The 17,800-nt window shown below is 35.8% G+C and overlaps 1 protein-coding gene across 1 annotated transcript in view; it reads right to left on the reverse strand.

Annotated features, from left to right (window-relative positions):
• gukh (NHS actin remodeling regulator GUK-holder) overlaps window positions 1-17,800 on the reverse strand; it is a 197,385-nt gene that overhangs the window by 140,002 nt on the left and 39,583 nt on the right. The window contains exons 2-3 of the mRNA XM_089086026.1: window positions 10,508-10,788; window positions 210-334 (exon numbers count right to left, since the gene is read on the reverse strand). Of these exons, the coding sequence (XP_088942152.1) occupies window positions 210-334; window positions 10,508-10,788 (406 nt within the window). The remainder of the gene's footprint in view (window positions 1-209; window positions 335-10,507; window positions 10,789-17,800) is intronic.

Genomic DNA, 17,800 nt, shown 5'->3' on the forward strand with positions numbered 1-17,800 from the left:
ACCCTGTCCTAGACAAAGCCTTTAACTTAATAGTTTTTAATTCGAAGCCTGAAGTAACAGAGTGGAAAACCACCCAGGTATGTGTTAGGTCTTCCGGTGTTCAAGAAATTAGAAGTAAAATTCTCTGCAATTAGGCTAATTGATATAGTCGATAAGTTGTAGCTGTCAACAAATTTAAAACCATAGGCTACTTATTATAACCCTCTTACCTGTGCAAGAGATTATCACATGATTGTGTAGGAACCACTTTTCTGTTGAGCTGTCCATCGGGCGTAACAGTTGATCGAACTTCGTCGTCCGATTGCCATTGTCGTAAATGATGGAAACTGGCAGGCTAAAAGAAAAAAACAGGTTTGTTTCCAAAATATTAATAATAGGGACGTACGAAAAAACGGAGGACAGTTAAACGAAGATAAATTTCATCCAATGAAATATGGTCTTTCTTAAAACCACTTTATAGGGTTCTAATGAGAAAAATCTCAAAATGGTTGGACCACGTTTTATGTATAAAGGATGATATGATTGGCTCTTTGGCAATATTACTCCATCATTTTTTTTTACAACTGGACGGACACTTTTGGGGACATCCCCCCTCCATATGTGACAAGCATGAAAGTGAGGTGCTGGTCTGCCCTCTTAGTTAGCTCTACCTTAGTTCTGCCTAGGATGGATGGATGATGGACTATCTATTAACGAGTGAAAATGACATCATTTTTATACAATCCTGAAAAAAGGCTTATGCCAGTTTTGCCGCCTCTCACTCAGACTATATGTCTTGGCTTTGTCTCCAATTGGCCAATGGCTTGATGGCAACTTGATTTTAATTCAGTTATTTTCAAGGAATCTATAGAAAAGACAAGATACCTGTAGATCAAAATTGTATTGTATTGAAATTTTAGACACCCCTCCACCGGAAAGATAACTCCACCCTCCCCCCGCCAAAAAAATAGAGAGAACAGATTGAGTTGTGTATACCTCTTTAGTTAGATTGAAAATAAGGGCTTGCCCATTCTCCTCTATTTGTGCACGTCTTACATCAAAGCTTGTTCCATCAAGCATGGCCCAATTTCACCACATCATACCCTTTCGTACCACCCATGGCTCACTTCAAGCAACGCCTGGCAGAATTCCACAAGGCGGGGCGACCGCCACAAGGTGGTCGCTGGTTTTTTGTTTTTTAATGTACAACTTCTCGGTCAAGATAGCTTTGCAGTTACTAAAAGACTACAATATATATATATATATATATATATATATATATATATATATATATATATATATATATATATATATATATACTATATATATCATATATATACTATATATATATATATATATATATATATATATATATATATATATATATATATATATATATATATATATATATATATATATATATATATATATATATATATATATATATATATATATTATTCATAAAAACTGTTACATTCTTGTTGCTCTCGACTTCAAAGGAAAAATCAAAACGTAGCAAACTCAGCTTTAAGTTTTTCATCGATATTATAGACAATAAACAGAATTAAACGATTGAATTATGTTGATTAACTTCGGGATTATGTCAGATGGATCAGAATGATGCGAAAAATCATTTTTTTTTAAGACTTAGTTCACTTTAATACTGAACCGTCCAAAATATCCATTTTTAATTCGTACCAATGGTTAGTGCACTGCTTGGACACGGAGTAGCTTTCCATGACCGCGTAATTCCAGTTGGGCCTCAAACCCTACTACGATTGGTATTAAGCCAGTACTTCGTTCTATGTCAATGACTTCAGGGCCACAGCAATGCATCCAAAGTGTATGAACGCAGCCCCTCTTTGGTGTGCCCAAATGTGTCTACGGGCCTGCCTGGTTTTCCACGTTCATGTCTTCAGCCCTAAATCTACTGCTGGTTGCGTGAACAAGCTTAACCCTTGGGACTAGACCAGGCACACAGAGACATCTTTATTTCGGGAGAGGACAACATTTCGGAGGGGGCACAAATTCAAAGCAAGATAGTGAGCGCATGGAAGACATAAAAAAGGGCTTCTGTAGAAAAGGACTCAGACGGGGAAGTTACTCCCGAGGCAATGGATCTGCAAATTAAGATTCCTGTTGTATTTAAACAAGTGATTTTGCAACAAGCGTAGGCTACTGTTGCAACTTCAATCGAAAAGACAAGATACTCGGATGTATTACATTGATGCTTGGAATTATAACAATGATAACAAGATATCACTGATTTATTAGTTTCAGAACTATCCATTCACCAAGGCTGAATCATGATATTAGTTGGACCTTTTCTTTGAGAACGATCTGAACTGGCTTATAAAATAGAAATGTTTCAATCGTTGCACGCTGTTGACACATTTTACAAAAAATACAATGCTTTTTAATTTAAAAATTGCACGGCAAGTTTCAAAAATTCCACTCTTTTACGCTGAAAAACTAAAACTATAGGTATGCAGAAAAAACAACATACCAAAAACTTGCACAGGTAAAATAAACTTCAAAGTAATTTTTCTTTCAATATGTATTTTCCTTGAAAAAAGGTCAGTCTTGTAAGTTCTAGTAATTTAAAAGGTAATAAAAGGTAATTGGCTGGCCCTGTTGTAATCCAGGCCGTTACTAAGGTTGGTGGCGCCCAAAACGAAATTAATCTCCTGGTTGGCACTAAGCCATAACTTCATTCTATGCCAATGCCTTCAGTCAGACAGCAATGATTCCGATATGTATGTAGTGTCTTAGTACGCGACCCCTCCGCAGTTTGCACAATTTTGTCTCTGGGTCTGCCTTGAATTTCACGTTCATATCTTCAGCCCTGAATCTGCTGTTGGTCACGTGAACGACCTCAACCCTTGGGCCCATATCAGGTTAATACGGACTACTGTATTTCAAGGGAGGGCAACATTTCGGAGGGAGCATAAAATCGAAGCTTTTAAAAATTATAGAAAATCAGTAAATTTCCAGAACCCTAAAGGGCTTACCCAGTACTCAGAAGTGGTTTTAGGGTGGGCGGAGGGGGCACTTGCCCCAGGGACAGAGATTTTAGGGGCGCAAAATTTCAAATAAATAATCTAATGGTTAGTCATTGTTACATTTTATTGTTATCAAATTAAAGTAGAGGACGCAGTTGGAAGTAGGCTAAGTATAAGCAAATTGAATCTGAAATTTTCATTTTCTCCCATATCTTCATCACCATTCTTTGAAAACAAAATGAAGGGGTCTTCGCAAAAGTAAAGAGTTGCCTATAAAAATATATTATAAGCCATTGCAGTGTTGGTGGCCAGTAATGAGCGGTCATTTAGTAAACCTATATTAATATTAATGTACCTCAGATCAACTATGGGCCAGGCCCAGGAGCAACTAAATAATTTAGCGTCAATGGGCATAGAACGCGAAGAATTAAACGCGATCTATTGGGACGAGATAACCAACATTTTGCAGAGGCTAAACTAAGAAAAGTCAGATTTAAATCATTGGAAAATTTTGTTCATAAATGAAAATTTTGTCAAAAATTTGGCCTGAAAATTTTCGGAAGACAGGAGGGCTTTAATCAAGATTTGTCCCAGGCGCAAGAGAGGCCAGGGCCAGTACTGCCAATACCCTTTCCCCACACCTTGATCAGGTTGATTATACAGTATCACAAGTAGGCTAAGTTTTATGGAAAACCGATAAAGTAGTTTCTGAAAGAAAATCCGAGCGCACGAGACTAAAACTCCTTACAAGGCTTGTATTGATTCTTTTGGTCACGCAATCATGCAAACTTGTGATTATTGAAACTAAGCCTAACAAGATTCTGCGGCAATTACTATATATTTTCTGATTCTTCAATTAAGACAGATGAATTAATTTATCGCTCCGCATATCACGCAATGGAATTAACAATCATTTACAGGCGATCTTTTGTTTCCGCTATTTATATGCCATCTTGTGCTCCTGGGCTTTGTAAATTTACTTTTCAATACTTAGCTTCTGTATTAAAACGCACATTTTTCCCGAAAAAAAAAGAATGAAGCAAAGAAGGCCTAAATCTGGAACTGGAACCGCTCGGGCAACTTAGTCACAAGAGCAATTGAACTGTGAGAAATTTTGTCATCTTAGCTATTTATATGCCATCATGTGTTTCTGAGTAGAATAAATTCTGTCGTCTTGGCCACCTTAGCCAGTTATAAACCATATTGCATTCCTAAAAAGTAGAAATAAAACAATTTTATAATACTACGACCTCTACTAATTAATGGTTCTTCTGCAGCACCAAACTGCCTGGAGCCAACAAACCCACGCACGTTCCATCTCCGCCCCTCTTTACCCTCTCCTACGAATCCTTAAAATCCCTTCTTAGAAACGTTGGTGAATAGTTAAAATGGTACTTATGCATTATAGCAACCCCACTCAAGAAGTGAAGTTAGGTTAATCTTAATAAAATATACCAAAATATAATGAAAATACAATACTCCATTAACAAAATTATGGAAACTACAGAAGAAAATTATGGAAAGCAGCCTGCCCAGAACGCATTATGTTAAACACCTAACCTAACCACCTCTACATATTAAATATTCAATAAAAATATACCTACATAGTAGTTTTTCTCAACGAGACTAAGCTAATTATAACCTATTGCAGACAGACAAACCGGTTTTCTCCGATCTTACAGATCAAAATTCTTGAATGGGGTCGTTATAATACATAATTATCGTTAAAATAGTTAAATAGGTTAATAGTTAAAAAGTATTTACAGCAATGCATAATTATAACCGATATGTCCTTAAATGTTCACCCCTCCCCTTTTATAATAATACTCAGTACGATAATTGTTTTAATATCCGAATTCTTTTGCATCCACAAACCAACCGCCTCTGCTTGCAGTGACACAATGGTTTTATTGCTTGGCAATACGGATCTGGTGTTCGATCCCAGCTGACGCACAAATAGCACTGCTAATCCATAGACCAGACCTTCGGCTTCTCCTTGAAATATATTCAAAATACGTGATTTTTGCTACAGAAGGAATTCTTAGCCCACCGGTTGATTCCCCGCTTGTTGTGCAGCAAGCAATGGGTTCGAATCCCGCCGATTACAGAAACTTTCAAAACCAATTCCTGTTGCTGCCACCCCACCCCCCCCCCGTCCCCCATCAAAGACGCAGAGGTTGTGGGTTCAGAGCACGATAGCCCTAAATTTGATCCAGTATCCGGTTATATGATATTAAGTTAAAGCCGCATTCGCAATGAGATTTTGCTAATAACGAGATGTAACTAGCGCTAATATGAGTTATTCGGTGACTTGATAGTTGATAGTTTCAGAACTATCCATTCACAGCGGAAGATGTATTATATTACTGAGACTTTTTCTTAGAGACTGATTCGAACTTACTTAAAAAGTAATAAAAAAATTTATATTTTCAGACTTCTGAAGTATTCTTCAATCTAAGAAATAATAAAAGGAAAAATTTCAAAACTTAAACTCCGTAGTTGGATACACCTGAACCTGAGCTATCGAATGATAGAAAAACTGTCACTGAAAAATTAAAACCATAGAGCTGCAGAAAAAAAACATCATACCAAAAATTTACACAGGGAACATAAATCTTAACATTTTTTCAATATAATTTTCAGCGTTTTTAACATTTTCAACAACGTATTCAACATTCTCAACATTTTAATGTAGAGTTTTCTGTTTTTTTTCAACTTTTTTTCAATATTTCACTTTTCAATATAGTTTTTTCCAATGCTTTTCAATACATTTTGTCAGGGTGCAGCCCTGTAATTTCCTTGAAAAGGGTCCTTCTTTTAAATTCTAGTGATTGAAAAACGTAATTCTCCGCTGGCTCTGCTATAAGTTCCTAGGGTTTGGTGGTGCCTAAGGCAAAATCAAGCCCCCCCCCCCGAAATAAATTATACGAACTAGCAAATTTCTCACGCAATGGCCTGGGAAAACTTTAACCGTTGTACCCCCTCAGCCACGGTGTCCGGGGCAGCTCCTCACCTTTCAACGGTCCTGGCTTCTTTCAGTTTGTTCCGCCAAAATTATATCTTAATCTCTTAATGTTCTAGTAAATCATTATTTAATTGTTTTATCCTATTAAATTCAATTCTATTTAAAATTTCCCGCGTTTCACTTTTTAAGTTTAAATGCTTATATTATGCTTACAAACAACCTTCAAGTAAAAAAAGAACTGAAATCGTTTCTCAGATAAATAAGTCATCCGAAACCTCATAGTTTTGGTATTTAGTTTACAAGCTGCAAATAGGCGTAAAATAACCTTGCCATCATGCGAGGGGTTACTCACTTTCGGAAATCGCGCACACCAGACTGCATGCACAACACGTGGCAGAAGTGTCATGAGTAACAGAAGTGCACCCCGCATGGCGCTTCATAATGCACATGCCTTTGTTTGTCTTCACAGCCCCTTGTTTGACTCGTTTGTCTTCCCCCTTCTTTACAGGCCAATGAGCCTTTGGGGGAATAATAAAGTGTAATATTGTATGTGTATTTTATTATGATTAAATCGTAGCTTACAACAGAGAGTGTGCAATACCTCAGCCATATGTATTCTTAAACACAGAGGGCTTTTAACCCCGGGCCCTCGATCCCCAAAATACAAAAATTATGTACAACTTTTTCTTGTAATTTCATATAATGTTCATTCAATTTCCCTTGTTTTTTGTCTATTCTTATCTTAGGACACTCCCCCCAACATTAGATCTTGGCGTACATGCCTGATTGCACATTGTCACCAAATTAAGCATGTCTCATTTTGCAGGTATTATTAACTTGTTTTTATTACAAGCTCCATAACATTAAACATCCAGAAAAATTTAATTCCTAGAATCAAATTCCAGGTATCAGTTACCTGTAATTCAAGTTTCATGCTATTAATAAGTTAATATTTCCCCAGGGAAAATGATAAGGAATCCCTAATAGTATCGATTACTTTTTGTCTTCAATTTTTTCAATATCTTTCTTTATTGGTGTAATTTGAACCAAGTTAATAATGCAGAGATAGAGAATAATACGATATTATGAAATATCATTTATTTAATTTTCGTTAAATCAACAAAATCATCAGGAGTACATACAAAAGAATTTGGGCAACTTATAAGACTGAAAACTACCCATATTATCAAACAGGGGCGTAATTTGCTATGGGACAGGGGGGACAACTGCCCCTCTCAGGCCTCAGTTTGCCCCGCTCCCCCCTCCCCGCAGTTGAAATTTGGCTTCTTCCAAAATCTTGTCAAAACTGAGATAAACCTACATAATTCAATTATCAACAGATACAAATCAGTTTTTTTAGTACATGTTTACCTTTATAGTACTTTTATAGTACAAAACAGTACCTTTATGGTACCAAATGGCTTTTTTTAGTTTTTACTGTCATTTTCACTTGGTTTGGAAAAATTGGCTCCAATTTTGCGCCCCTCCAGAATTTTGACGTAATTACGACACTGTTATCAAAAAGGAAAATAACCAACGACATCTAGCGTTTGGCGACTATGTTTGACTCCAACCGCTGCATATTTGTCTCTTTAAGGGATTTTAAAAAGTAGGGGAGGATTCAGAAAGTAGAATTATGACCCCTGTAGGCCTACCACCTAATAATCAACTGATTTATTAAACCTACCAAGATCCTACCAAGCTAACCTATGCATACTTCGTGCAAAATAGATGCTGGCTTAAAATAACTCTTCAAAACAAAAAAGTTGATTGATAATCAATTGCAGAAAAATCAAACTTAATTATATGATACTATAGATTAATTATCTGCTTCTTCTTCTTGAAATGTCAAGTCTTTCGGAGTCCACTTCGGTCTCCCTTTTGGTTTCAAGAAGATATTCCATCTGCAGGTGATGATGGGTCAGGAATTATACCAATTATAAATTTAAATTTTCATAGTATTTAATGAAGTTGCCAAACGCCGCACTGTTAGTGGCACTGGCAGTTTTAATCCCTATTTTCCAGCGTTAGACTGGCGAAGATTTAAATTTCATTCTATACAAGTTGTATACTTGTATACTATAAACTACTATAACTATACTATAATCATACTATGCTCTATAAGTTAAATACTATACTACATAGGTTAAAGATACTGTCTTGCATGGAAACTTCCTGGGAGGGTGTAAAGAGGGAGGCTTTCAATAGATTGGGGTGGAGGAGCGTGCGTAGCTGTGTTGGCCTCAGGCGGCTTGGTGCTGCGGTGAGTTATTAGTAGTAGTAGTAGCATACTATCGTGTAACTAGTTGTAATGAACAGTTACTTGTAAAATAAGCTTGAATTTATTTATCACTATAAGAAGAAACAGATTAAAAAAAAATAATAGATATTGAAGTTAATATAAAACAGTCGAGTAATATAGAATAGGCGGTTTAAAACCATTGAAAAACTAATTATACTTCATAAAACATAGTGATTCTTAATACGCAACTATATTTTTAAAGCACCAAGTATATTAAAACAGCAATATTTGTCCCCCCCCCCGTGTCTAATCTTAGGTTTGTTCATACTTAAAAATCGAGATTTTTCTTTTGGTTGCTTTAAAATCATAAATTTTTAGGGCTGTATCACATTTTCTGCATCGCTTACAAAAAAGTTTACGAAAACGCATGAAAAATTTGTTTGCTTGCATTTTTTTTTTACCTTTTTTACGAGTCAGACAAAGATTTCGGGGGGGGGGGAGGTCAAACGTGGACCTCTTTTGGAAACAATCTTACAAGTGGCTATAAGTCTCCCACCGACTATGAGCATCTCAATAAGTGGAAAAAAATAGCTTTCAAAAAGGCTCATTTTTTATTGCCATTTTCACTTGATTTAGGAAAATTTGATCCACCTTCGCCCCTCCTCCCAGATTTGACGAAATTACGCCCCTGCTGTTAGGCACCCATTTGTTTTTAGCTTATTTTTTGCTGATTTTTAAATCCTTTTTTTTTAATTCGGTACCTGCTACAACCAAAAATTGGGAATGCCAACTGCATATGGAGGTATTCTTCGTTAAAAACTGAATTCTCGATTCAAAATTCAAACAATCATTTTCTTTTTCGCTGTCCTTGGTACTTTAAGATTTGTTAGGAACATCTGACTTGTGCAAAACAGAATAATTTTTTTTCAAAATTTTTCTTGGTATTAGAGCTTACTCTAAGTGTGTAAGTATTAAGAGCAAGGCAAATATAGGGAGGTGAAACCAAGCGGAAGTCAAAACTAAGGAGATGACCTAATCTCACTTTTTGTTCGGGCGTATCTAGCTTTTTGTTCGGGGAAGGATATTTAAAAAAAAAACTTTACAAAAGCATAATCTGTAAATATACATTTTGTTACTTTTTTACTGGTCGGATAAAAATTTCAAGGGGGGATCAAACCTCACTATCCCCCCCAGTGGATACGGCCTTGACCCTTAAATGAACTTGGACCTTACACTAAAGGGAAAAGCAAGAAAGGCATGAATAAAATTTTGCTCATCTCTCTGGAATCTCAATCAAAAGGGGTTGAAACTATCGTAAGAGTTTTTTTTCAGCCACGCAGCTTGTTGTTGAAAAGAAACACCAGAAACTATTAGGATGTGCTCAATATTAGGGCCAGACAATTGACTTTGGGCCGGAAAATTGGACCGGACGTGGGCAGATAAAATAAATTCTCTTATTTTACTGTATGTTTCTGATTTTGATCAAATTCCAACAAAGAAAAAAAATGTCATAGAACGCTAAATGGGGCTTAATGTACTAAACCTATTTATGCAGTAATTAAAATTTACTGTATCAAAAAAAGTAATACTAACACTTACAGGCTTCGTTTAAAACAGCATCTCAAAGAATGGAAGCCTCGCAAGTGCAAACTACTGGAAAAACACCATTAAAATCAGGCTAAAGCCCTTAAAAATAAGGAGAGAAAAACGAGATAGCCGAAATGCAACGTTTGATTTTCTCCTTTGCCCTCTACGAGCATGCAATCTCCTATTTTTCGTTTAAAAATAATCCGACAGATCATGCAACTTCTTCTTTTATTCATACGCCAAACCTCCTCCTCTCCTTCTACCCCTCTCTCTCCTGTGTCCTCTACAATCACGACTAAATCATCTCAAACCACGAATAGTTTCCTTTCAATTTTAGCCTAATACTTAGTTTTTACTGTAATTCCTCCTTCTCCACCCACCCATATTATCTTATGATATTCCTCATACTTGCATACTGATGCTAATAAGGGCCGCTTTTCTCCAAGAAGGTTTAAAATACTCATCTAAAATGCACTTATTTGTTATTTGCCCCTCTCCTTTTCAGGATAAATCATCTGATACCCAGTGAGGTCGAGCCCTGTGTACACTTTCACTCCTCCCCCACCTAAAGCTCGGACTTTCCAGCATTTATAAAATTTTCATTTAGTTTGGCTGGGACTCAATTGGTAATGCTGGCAACATTGCCTAAAAGTTGGTGATGTTGGCAACACCGCCTAAAATAATTAGATCCCTAGTAGCTGTATCCCTTAATAACATAACGAAATAGCTTACCCTTCTTATTTCAATATCTAAATTTTTTCGTCTTCTCAAACGTCTGGCAACAGCGCTAAGGCAGAAATTTTCTTCTTCATCTTGAGTAAAATGCTGCCAGTCTTCTGGAACGACAACAGGGGCACATGACGACGCATACAGTAGCTGTAAAGCTTCTGGACGCGTTTCTTTGGAAAATAAATCTAACTTAAGGACACCGCCACTATTTTCAGGTACATTGCGTTTCGACGAAAAATTACACTTTTTATGGTTTTCACTGAAAGTCTCTAGATCTCCTTCAGCTGCAAAGAAAGATATAGCTTTCAAAAAATGAAACAAAATATACATAGCTACAACATAAATATCCCAAAACAAAACTTTTTATTATAGAGGAACTGAAAAAAAAGAGATTAGTATGTAGCCATTCTGTGTTAAAAAGCGTAATTTAAACACATTATTTATACAATATTTGCACTGTTGTGCAGTAACCGTGATACTTTTATGTCGTTGGCCACACTCTTTTAACACGTTCACATGTTTCGCAACTAAAATTCGTAAAAATGAAAATAGAAAAAAATCAACGGACTGAAATAATATTTGAAACGCAGGATGTGAAGAGACGGCAATTTTTTTCCTTTTTAGTTTTCTTCCTTTTACTAAATTTGTAATGAAAAATAACAAACTGGATAGGCTTTTACTCCCCTGTTAAAAAGTGTGCTTTATTTCCATTGGTTTATTTTTGCGATGTATTTCGTAGGCCTACCTTATAAATAACGAAAACATGAAAACGGTAGGCCTAATGATTCTTACAAATGTCATCAACGAGAAGAAACTAAAATATAAGCGTTTAGATGGATGATGTCTCATTTCATTATATTTGGTACATAAAATTATTATATTTTTAATATAACATACTACATTACTATGTTATTACATTGTTTAATTTCAGTTTTTCGTATTTAAACATGCTAATTTTAATGCTTATAATATTTAATCATTCTATCATTATTCTACTTTTTTATTATCATTTTGTTTTATTATTATATTATAGTTTATTTTAATACTAATATAGCAATGCAATATTACATGATGCATTAGTACCTAAACATTATGTGCTCAAATCATGGCCAGTTTCTACAAAATGCTATAGAGAAAACAATATCTAATTCTTAGCAATGTCATCAGTGAATATATATCCCAAAGAGCGTGGTTTCTCAATATCTTTCATAATAAACTCCGATTTGATTCTAAATAAACGAACTTGCACCCACTTTAGAATCGACTGCGAGGGTGCAAGCGAAATTAAACACGCACAATGTTTGTCACAGCAAAACATTATAAAAATGTGGAATTTGAATCATCGATGTATATACATTCAACGTATATGTACGTTCATATAAAATACGTATCTTTGAAATACGTAGGCTTGAACGTATTTTATATGAACGTACATATACGTTGAATGTATATACATAAGCCTATTTTTTTTACTTCTCTGCAAGTCTTACCAAATAATATCTCAAACGCTAGATACTTTTTCCATTAATTGGGATGGGGATTTTTTTTTGTGGGGGGGTCCTATCAAATATAAAAATTAACATAGTGTGGAGATTTGTAACACCCAAAAAATATGTGATTTGCATCAGTAGCACATTTAATTCGAGTTCAAACCCAAGGACCTTAACCCCTCTCTCAAAGTTTGGCCAAATAATATTGAAGCACAGGATACTCTTTCCACTGACAGAATGGAGATTTGTTTTCCATTTTTTTTTTTTTTTAAATATTCATTAAAAACAAGAGTTAACAAACTGGACAAACTTATTCCTCCTATAAAATGATGAATTTGCATCCTAGAAAAATGAATTTGCATCAGTTAGGCCTACACATTTAGTATATGTTCATGTCTAAAGGTTCTTTACTCCCCTTTTCAAGGTTGGTCTTTCCGAAAGTAACTATAATAGGAGCTATCTAAAAGGTGTCTTGTTGCACTAAAATACAAAAGAACAGTTATGATTTATGATCCTAGATCTTCTAGAGGTCAGTTAATTTTTTTTTTCTGAAAGCCTTAAGGGAAGACATTCCATAGTCAACACCAAAAAGCAGAAAAACAAAACAATGACAATGTAATCCTGTCTGAACTAGCTGCTAACGTTATGTAGGGTTGAAACTTGAATATTGTTAAAGATAGTAGCAACTGATCTTCGAAAGAGTAATTTTCTGTTCATACAAAAAAAAAGAATAATAACGTGATCGTATGCGCAAATACAGGACTTCTGATAAGCTGGCTCTACAGAATAGTTCCACACTCTGAAAGATCAGCTAGCCAAAGCCATGTCTATAGGCATGAGGGATACCCTGGAAATCCAGACGTCCTTACCCCTCCCCCCCTTTTTTTATGTTCATTGTTTTCTATCCTCAAGGGATACCAAAGCTGCCACCAAGGTGCTACCCGTTTTCAATAGGGTGTATATTAAGTGACCCGCACCATGTGTAGTAGAAATGTGTCATACATAGTGTGTATAGGGACAGTTAGGCAACTATAGAGACAACGAGGAATAAGTGGTATCCAGAGATGCACAACAGGTGGCGTAGAGTGCTAACCGCGTCAAACCATTATGCTAGACTAGGACCACTAACTTGGATCGAATCACTTCTTTTCATAATGGTGAACACTTGCATCTCGGACTACATGCATTCCGGAAATAATTGGAACCGCATCGTACTGTTGCTAATGTTGCGAAAATTGACACAAGTGACAAAAAGGATGGCTACTCGATATTTGGTTTGCATTCAACTCTAATATGTTCAGATGTTTCGGCCACATTGGAGGTTTCAAATGTTGACTACTATAGTGGTAGGGATGTAGTGGTAACATCGCTACCACCTTGAATGGGAAGGAACATTTATTTTGTGAGGAAGAATTAGTGACAGCACTAAAAGGATTAAAAAATAACAAGGCCCTAGATGCTGATAGTGTGGTAAATGGGTTTCTTAAATATGGTGGTTATGAGGTTAAAAATAAATTACTGAAGACTATGAATAAGATTTAGCGATCTTAGAAAAACCCTAATTAAACGCCTGTATAAGAAAGGTGATAAGAGGAAGCATGGTCATTATAGAAGCATTAGCCTGGTTTCTGTAGGTAGCAAATTACTTAGTATGATGATACTTTTTAGACTTAAAGATACTTTAGACAAAATTTTAAGAGAAGAAGAACATCCCGGTCTCAAGAGGGGAGGAGGATGTATCGACTGAATTTTCACTCTTAGGTTAATAGCTGAGATGTGCCTAAGTCATCAAACACCTTTAGTCCTCAGTATTATAGATTATGAGCAAGCGTTTTATTCAGCTGATAGAAGGGATTTAGTGAAGGTCCGATCCTTGATATCCCCAATTATATGGATCATTTTGATGGACTTTGTCTTAAGAATTACAGGAAAGGCAATGGAGGACACAGAATCAAATGGAGAAGTAAAACTGTCCTGGGCTTAGATTATGCAGATGATTTAAGCATCCTAGATGAAAGTGTGAGCAACATAAATGAACTTTTAGAGGTTTTGCGAGTTCAAGAGTGCTAGAATAGGTTTGAAAATAAATATTGAGAAGAAAAAGTCGCTAAAACTAGGAATAAGTGATTATGTAGTATTATTAGTAAAGACGATGGGTGCAGTGAAGATGTTAAAAGTAGAACAACCAAGGTCCAGGGTATATTTTTTCACAGTTCAAAAATTTTTGGAAAAATAGGAAGATAAGTCTACGAACCAAAATTAAAGTACTGGAAGCTGCAATGATGACAGATGTCATGTATAATTCTGAAGCATGTGCACTCTGAAAAACTGTGGAAGATTTGCTAAATGTTTTCCAGAGAAATTACCTATGGATTGTTCTGGGTAACCTGCTGACTGACCGTATTTCAAACAGTAGGCTGTACGAAAAGTGTGGTTCAATCTTGCTTTCTAAGGCTATAATGAGAGAAAGGTTGAGATGGCTAGGGCACGTTCTGCGGATGAAGGATAACAGATTGCCAAAAATTGTCATTTTTGGCCAATCGTCAAGTGCTAAACGGAAATCAGGTCGTGCTCGGTTGGGGTGGAAGGATATCGCAAGGAAATATTTAAGGGAAATTGGAACTCCCTGGAAGGGTGTAAAGAGGGAGGCTTTGAATAGGCTGAGATGGAGAAGGAGCATTCGTAGCTGTTTTGGCCGCAGTTGGCTTCGTGCTGCGGTGAGTTGTTGGTAGTAGTAGTGGATGTAGTGGTAAAGGCAATGTTCAGAAAATGGGGTCTTTTGGCTCCACTTCAGTCCACCTGAAATATCAGGGTTTTCTCTAATATCTCTTATTTATCCAAACAATTTGCTTAATTTGGGCAATTTTCTCGATGTTGTACCCCATTCCCCCTAAATTGTCTCTCGTCTTTAAAAAAGGCCTGCGGATGTACTTGTTAAAGATAAGTAATCCGAAAGCAATTCGGTGTAGAATCAGACGTGCAGGGAACACAATGACCAACCTCGTCCGATTCTGCCCCATCACATTTTTCATCGAAGTTCCCCGCATTTTCTGTCAGTTCGGCTCCCATTTTGAAATACTTGTGATATGCAGGACATTGGAGCGTTGTAAATCCGTTACTGTAAGTTCCTTTTTATCTCCCTCGTTGGTGTAGGAACTGAAAGATTATTCGAATGTTTAGTACTACTGATATACTGACATCTTATAATAATTTGAATGCCAGGCTAAAAGGCCCCAGGCTAAAAGGCCCCATTCCCCCTAAATTGTCTCTCGTCTTTAAAAAAGGCCTGCGGATGTACTTGTTAAAGATAAGTAATCCGAAAGCAATTCGGTGTAGAATCAGACGTGCAGGGAACACAATGACCAACCTCGTCCGATTCTGCCCCATCACATTTTTCATCGAAGTTCCCCGCATTTTCTGTCAGTTCGGCTCCCATTTTGAAATACTTGTGATATGCAGGACATTGGAGCGTTGTAAATCCGTTACTGTAAGTTCCTTTTTATCTCCCTCGTTGGTGTAGGAACTGAAAGATTATTCGAATGTTTAGTACTACTGATATACTGACATCTTATAATAATTTGAATGCCAGGCTAAAAGAAGAGGATTGCCTACGGTTAGGTACTTTCTATTCTCTTGTGCGATTATTTTGATTTGCAGTGTTGTTTTCCATATTTAATACTTTTTTTGTATGGGGTTTCTTTGTTTCTCTTTTGATGCTCCACTTTATTACAATATTAGTTTGTCAAAAATAAATTATAATTATTATACCCTGCCACCAGAAAACGCAGAGTGAGGAAGTAGACTTTTTTAAAAGCTCCTCTTAATTTCTTTTGTAAAGGGAATAAGCTGAAACTTGGGTATTTCAGCATAGATGATCTATATATTTAAACATCCTAATATATGTATACTTTGTAATGTTAAACAAACACTGTAGCTGCACTAAACTCAGTCTAAAAATGTTCCATAATTTATCTGCTATTGAAGTGTTTGTCACCATTAAACATGAACGGTGGAAAGAGTCAGTCCACTATTTTACAAATATTTGCTTTTACAGGGTCAGAACATCAAATACAAACCAAGTCTCGACGGGGTGTCTTAACCCCTTGTCGAAGACTACTAGCCCTGAAACCAAATGACAGGAACATGTGGTAACACGGAAGAAAAATCCAAAAAGTTTTCAGCTTTTGCCCGAAGAGGAAAAGAGATGTTACTGTACTACAAACACAAACAACAGGTAGAAAAATGAGATTTTGTTTTTGTAAGACAGTGGAACTCAAGCTTCAATATGAACATTTCGGCCCTGTTTCCAAGGGCTGTCCTCAGCAAAACCCAAATGAATACATAAACAAAAACTTAGATTAAATTACAGCCTTTAAAACTAATAGTTTTTTTTTTGAACAGTCCCAGAATCCTCACTTCAACTAAGTTCAACCAGAACCTTCGAAGCTGAGTCATGGTTGAACTTCGTTGGAGTAAGGATTCTGGGACTGTTTTAGAAAAAAATTTAGCTTTAAAGGCCGTATTTTAATTTAAGTTTCTTTTACATATATTTATTCGTGTTTTGCTGAGGACGGCCCTTGGATATAGGGTCAAAATGTTCATTTGCGGCTTAAGTTCCACTGTCTCGAAAAAAAAATCCCTATTTTTCTACCTGTTGTTTGTGTTTATAATGGAAAGGCAGTGTGTTCTTTGTCGCTATTTATATTACTGCCCTATAACTCCGTGTTAAAGTGTGTTTTTATTCCATTGGCTGATTTTTGTGAGTTATTTTTACAAGCCAATCCCATTATTCCTTAAGCTTATCTTAGAAAGGCAAGCCAGATAACCCCACCTTTTAACCCGTTGTTGTATTTACCTGTTGTTTTTACGTCAAATTTTGTGTCAGTAAAAAGAACAAAAAAAAATCAATTGTTTTATGTACATAAAATTTTAACCAAGTAAAAAAGATGATTTTTTTTAGTTTTTACATTTAAAAATGGAGCACACAAGGGTCACTATTTTGGACCAGTGCGCTTGTGTACTGTCAATGCACATGCGCATGCATTAGGAACTGTACCATAAGTGTCAAATTCGAACCAGAATGATCGTAAAATGGCCTTATATTAGATGAAAGTGATGGCCTGACATCACTTTAGTAGTATGTACATATTGAATTTGCTTGAAGCTATAGCAATTTCTATGTTATTTGCTTGAAGCTCTACACCTTTTCAAAGAGATTCAGAGCTCCCTCACATGGCATTATACTATGTTCCATCTTGTGCTAGTTAGGACCTTGCATAATATTTAATGAAGGACAAGTTTTTATGACATAATTTACTTAGACTATATTTCTACTTCATGATATACATATCTTTTAGGGTAAATCCATGTCAGAAAACCGGAGTGTCTTGTTTAGCTGCCAATATATTCTATTATTTTTTTTTTCGTATATATTCAAGTTTCAGATTAGGATTTTCTACAGTTTGAATAGTTCATTCATTCTAGCAGTATCAATATTTTTGCAATCATTTACATAGATATGGAATATTCTAAGCAACTTCTGGTGAGTAAAATTTTTTCATTACTATAATAAAAAGAAATCTATTTTTTTTTGTCTTGTCATTAAGTTAAGGAAGAATTTCCTTACTTACGCTTTTTTTTCAACGTGCTGTTATCTCTTTTAAAAAGCTTCATTCTTTTAAATATTAAACAGTCCATGTATTTCAATTTTATTAAATATTCAAAATAGAGGGGTAGAATAGATATCTCTTTTAAAAATGCTAAAAAAAAACAACTTAAGCATATAGGGTGAGATATAGGCTAGAGG

The sequence above is a fragment of the Artemia sp. Qi Xiang Cuo genome, chromosome 3 (assembly GCF_049724085.1).
Source record: "Artemia sp. Qi Xiang Cuo chromosome 3, ASM4972408v1, whole genome shotgun sequence".
NCBI classification, from domain to species: Eukaryota; Metazoa; Arthropoda; class Branchiopoda; order Anostraca; family Artemiidae; genus Artemia; species Artemia sp. Qi Xiang Cuo.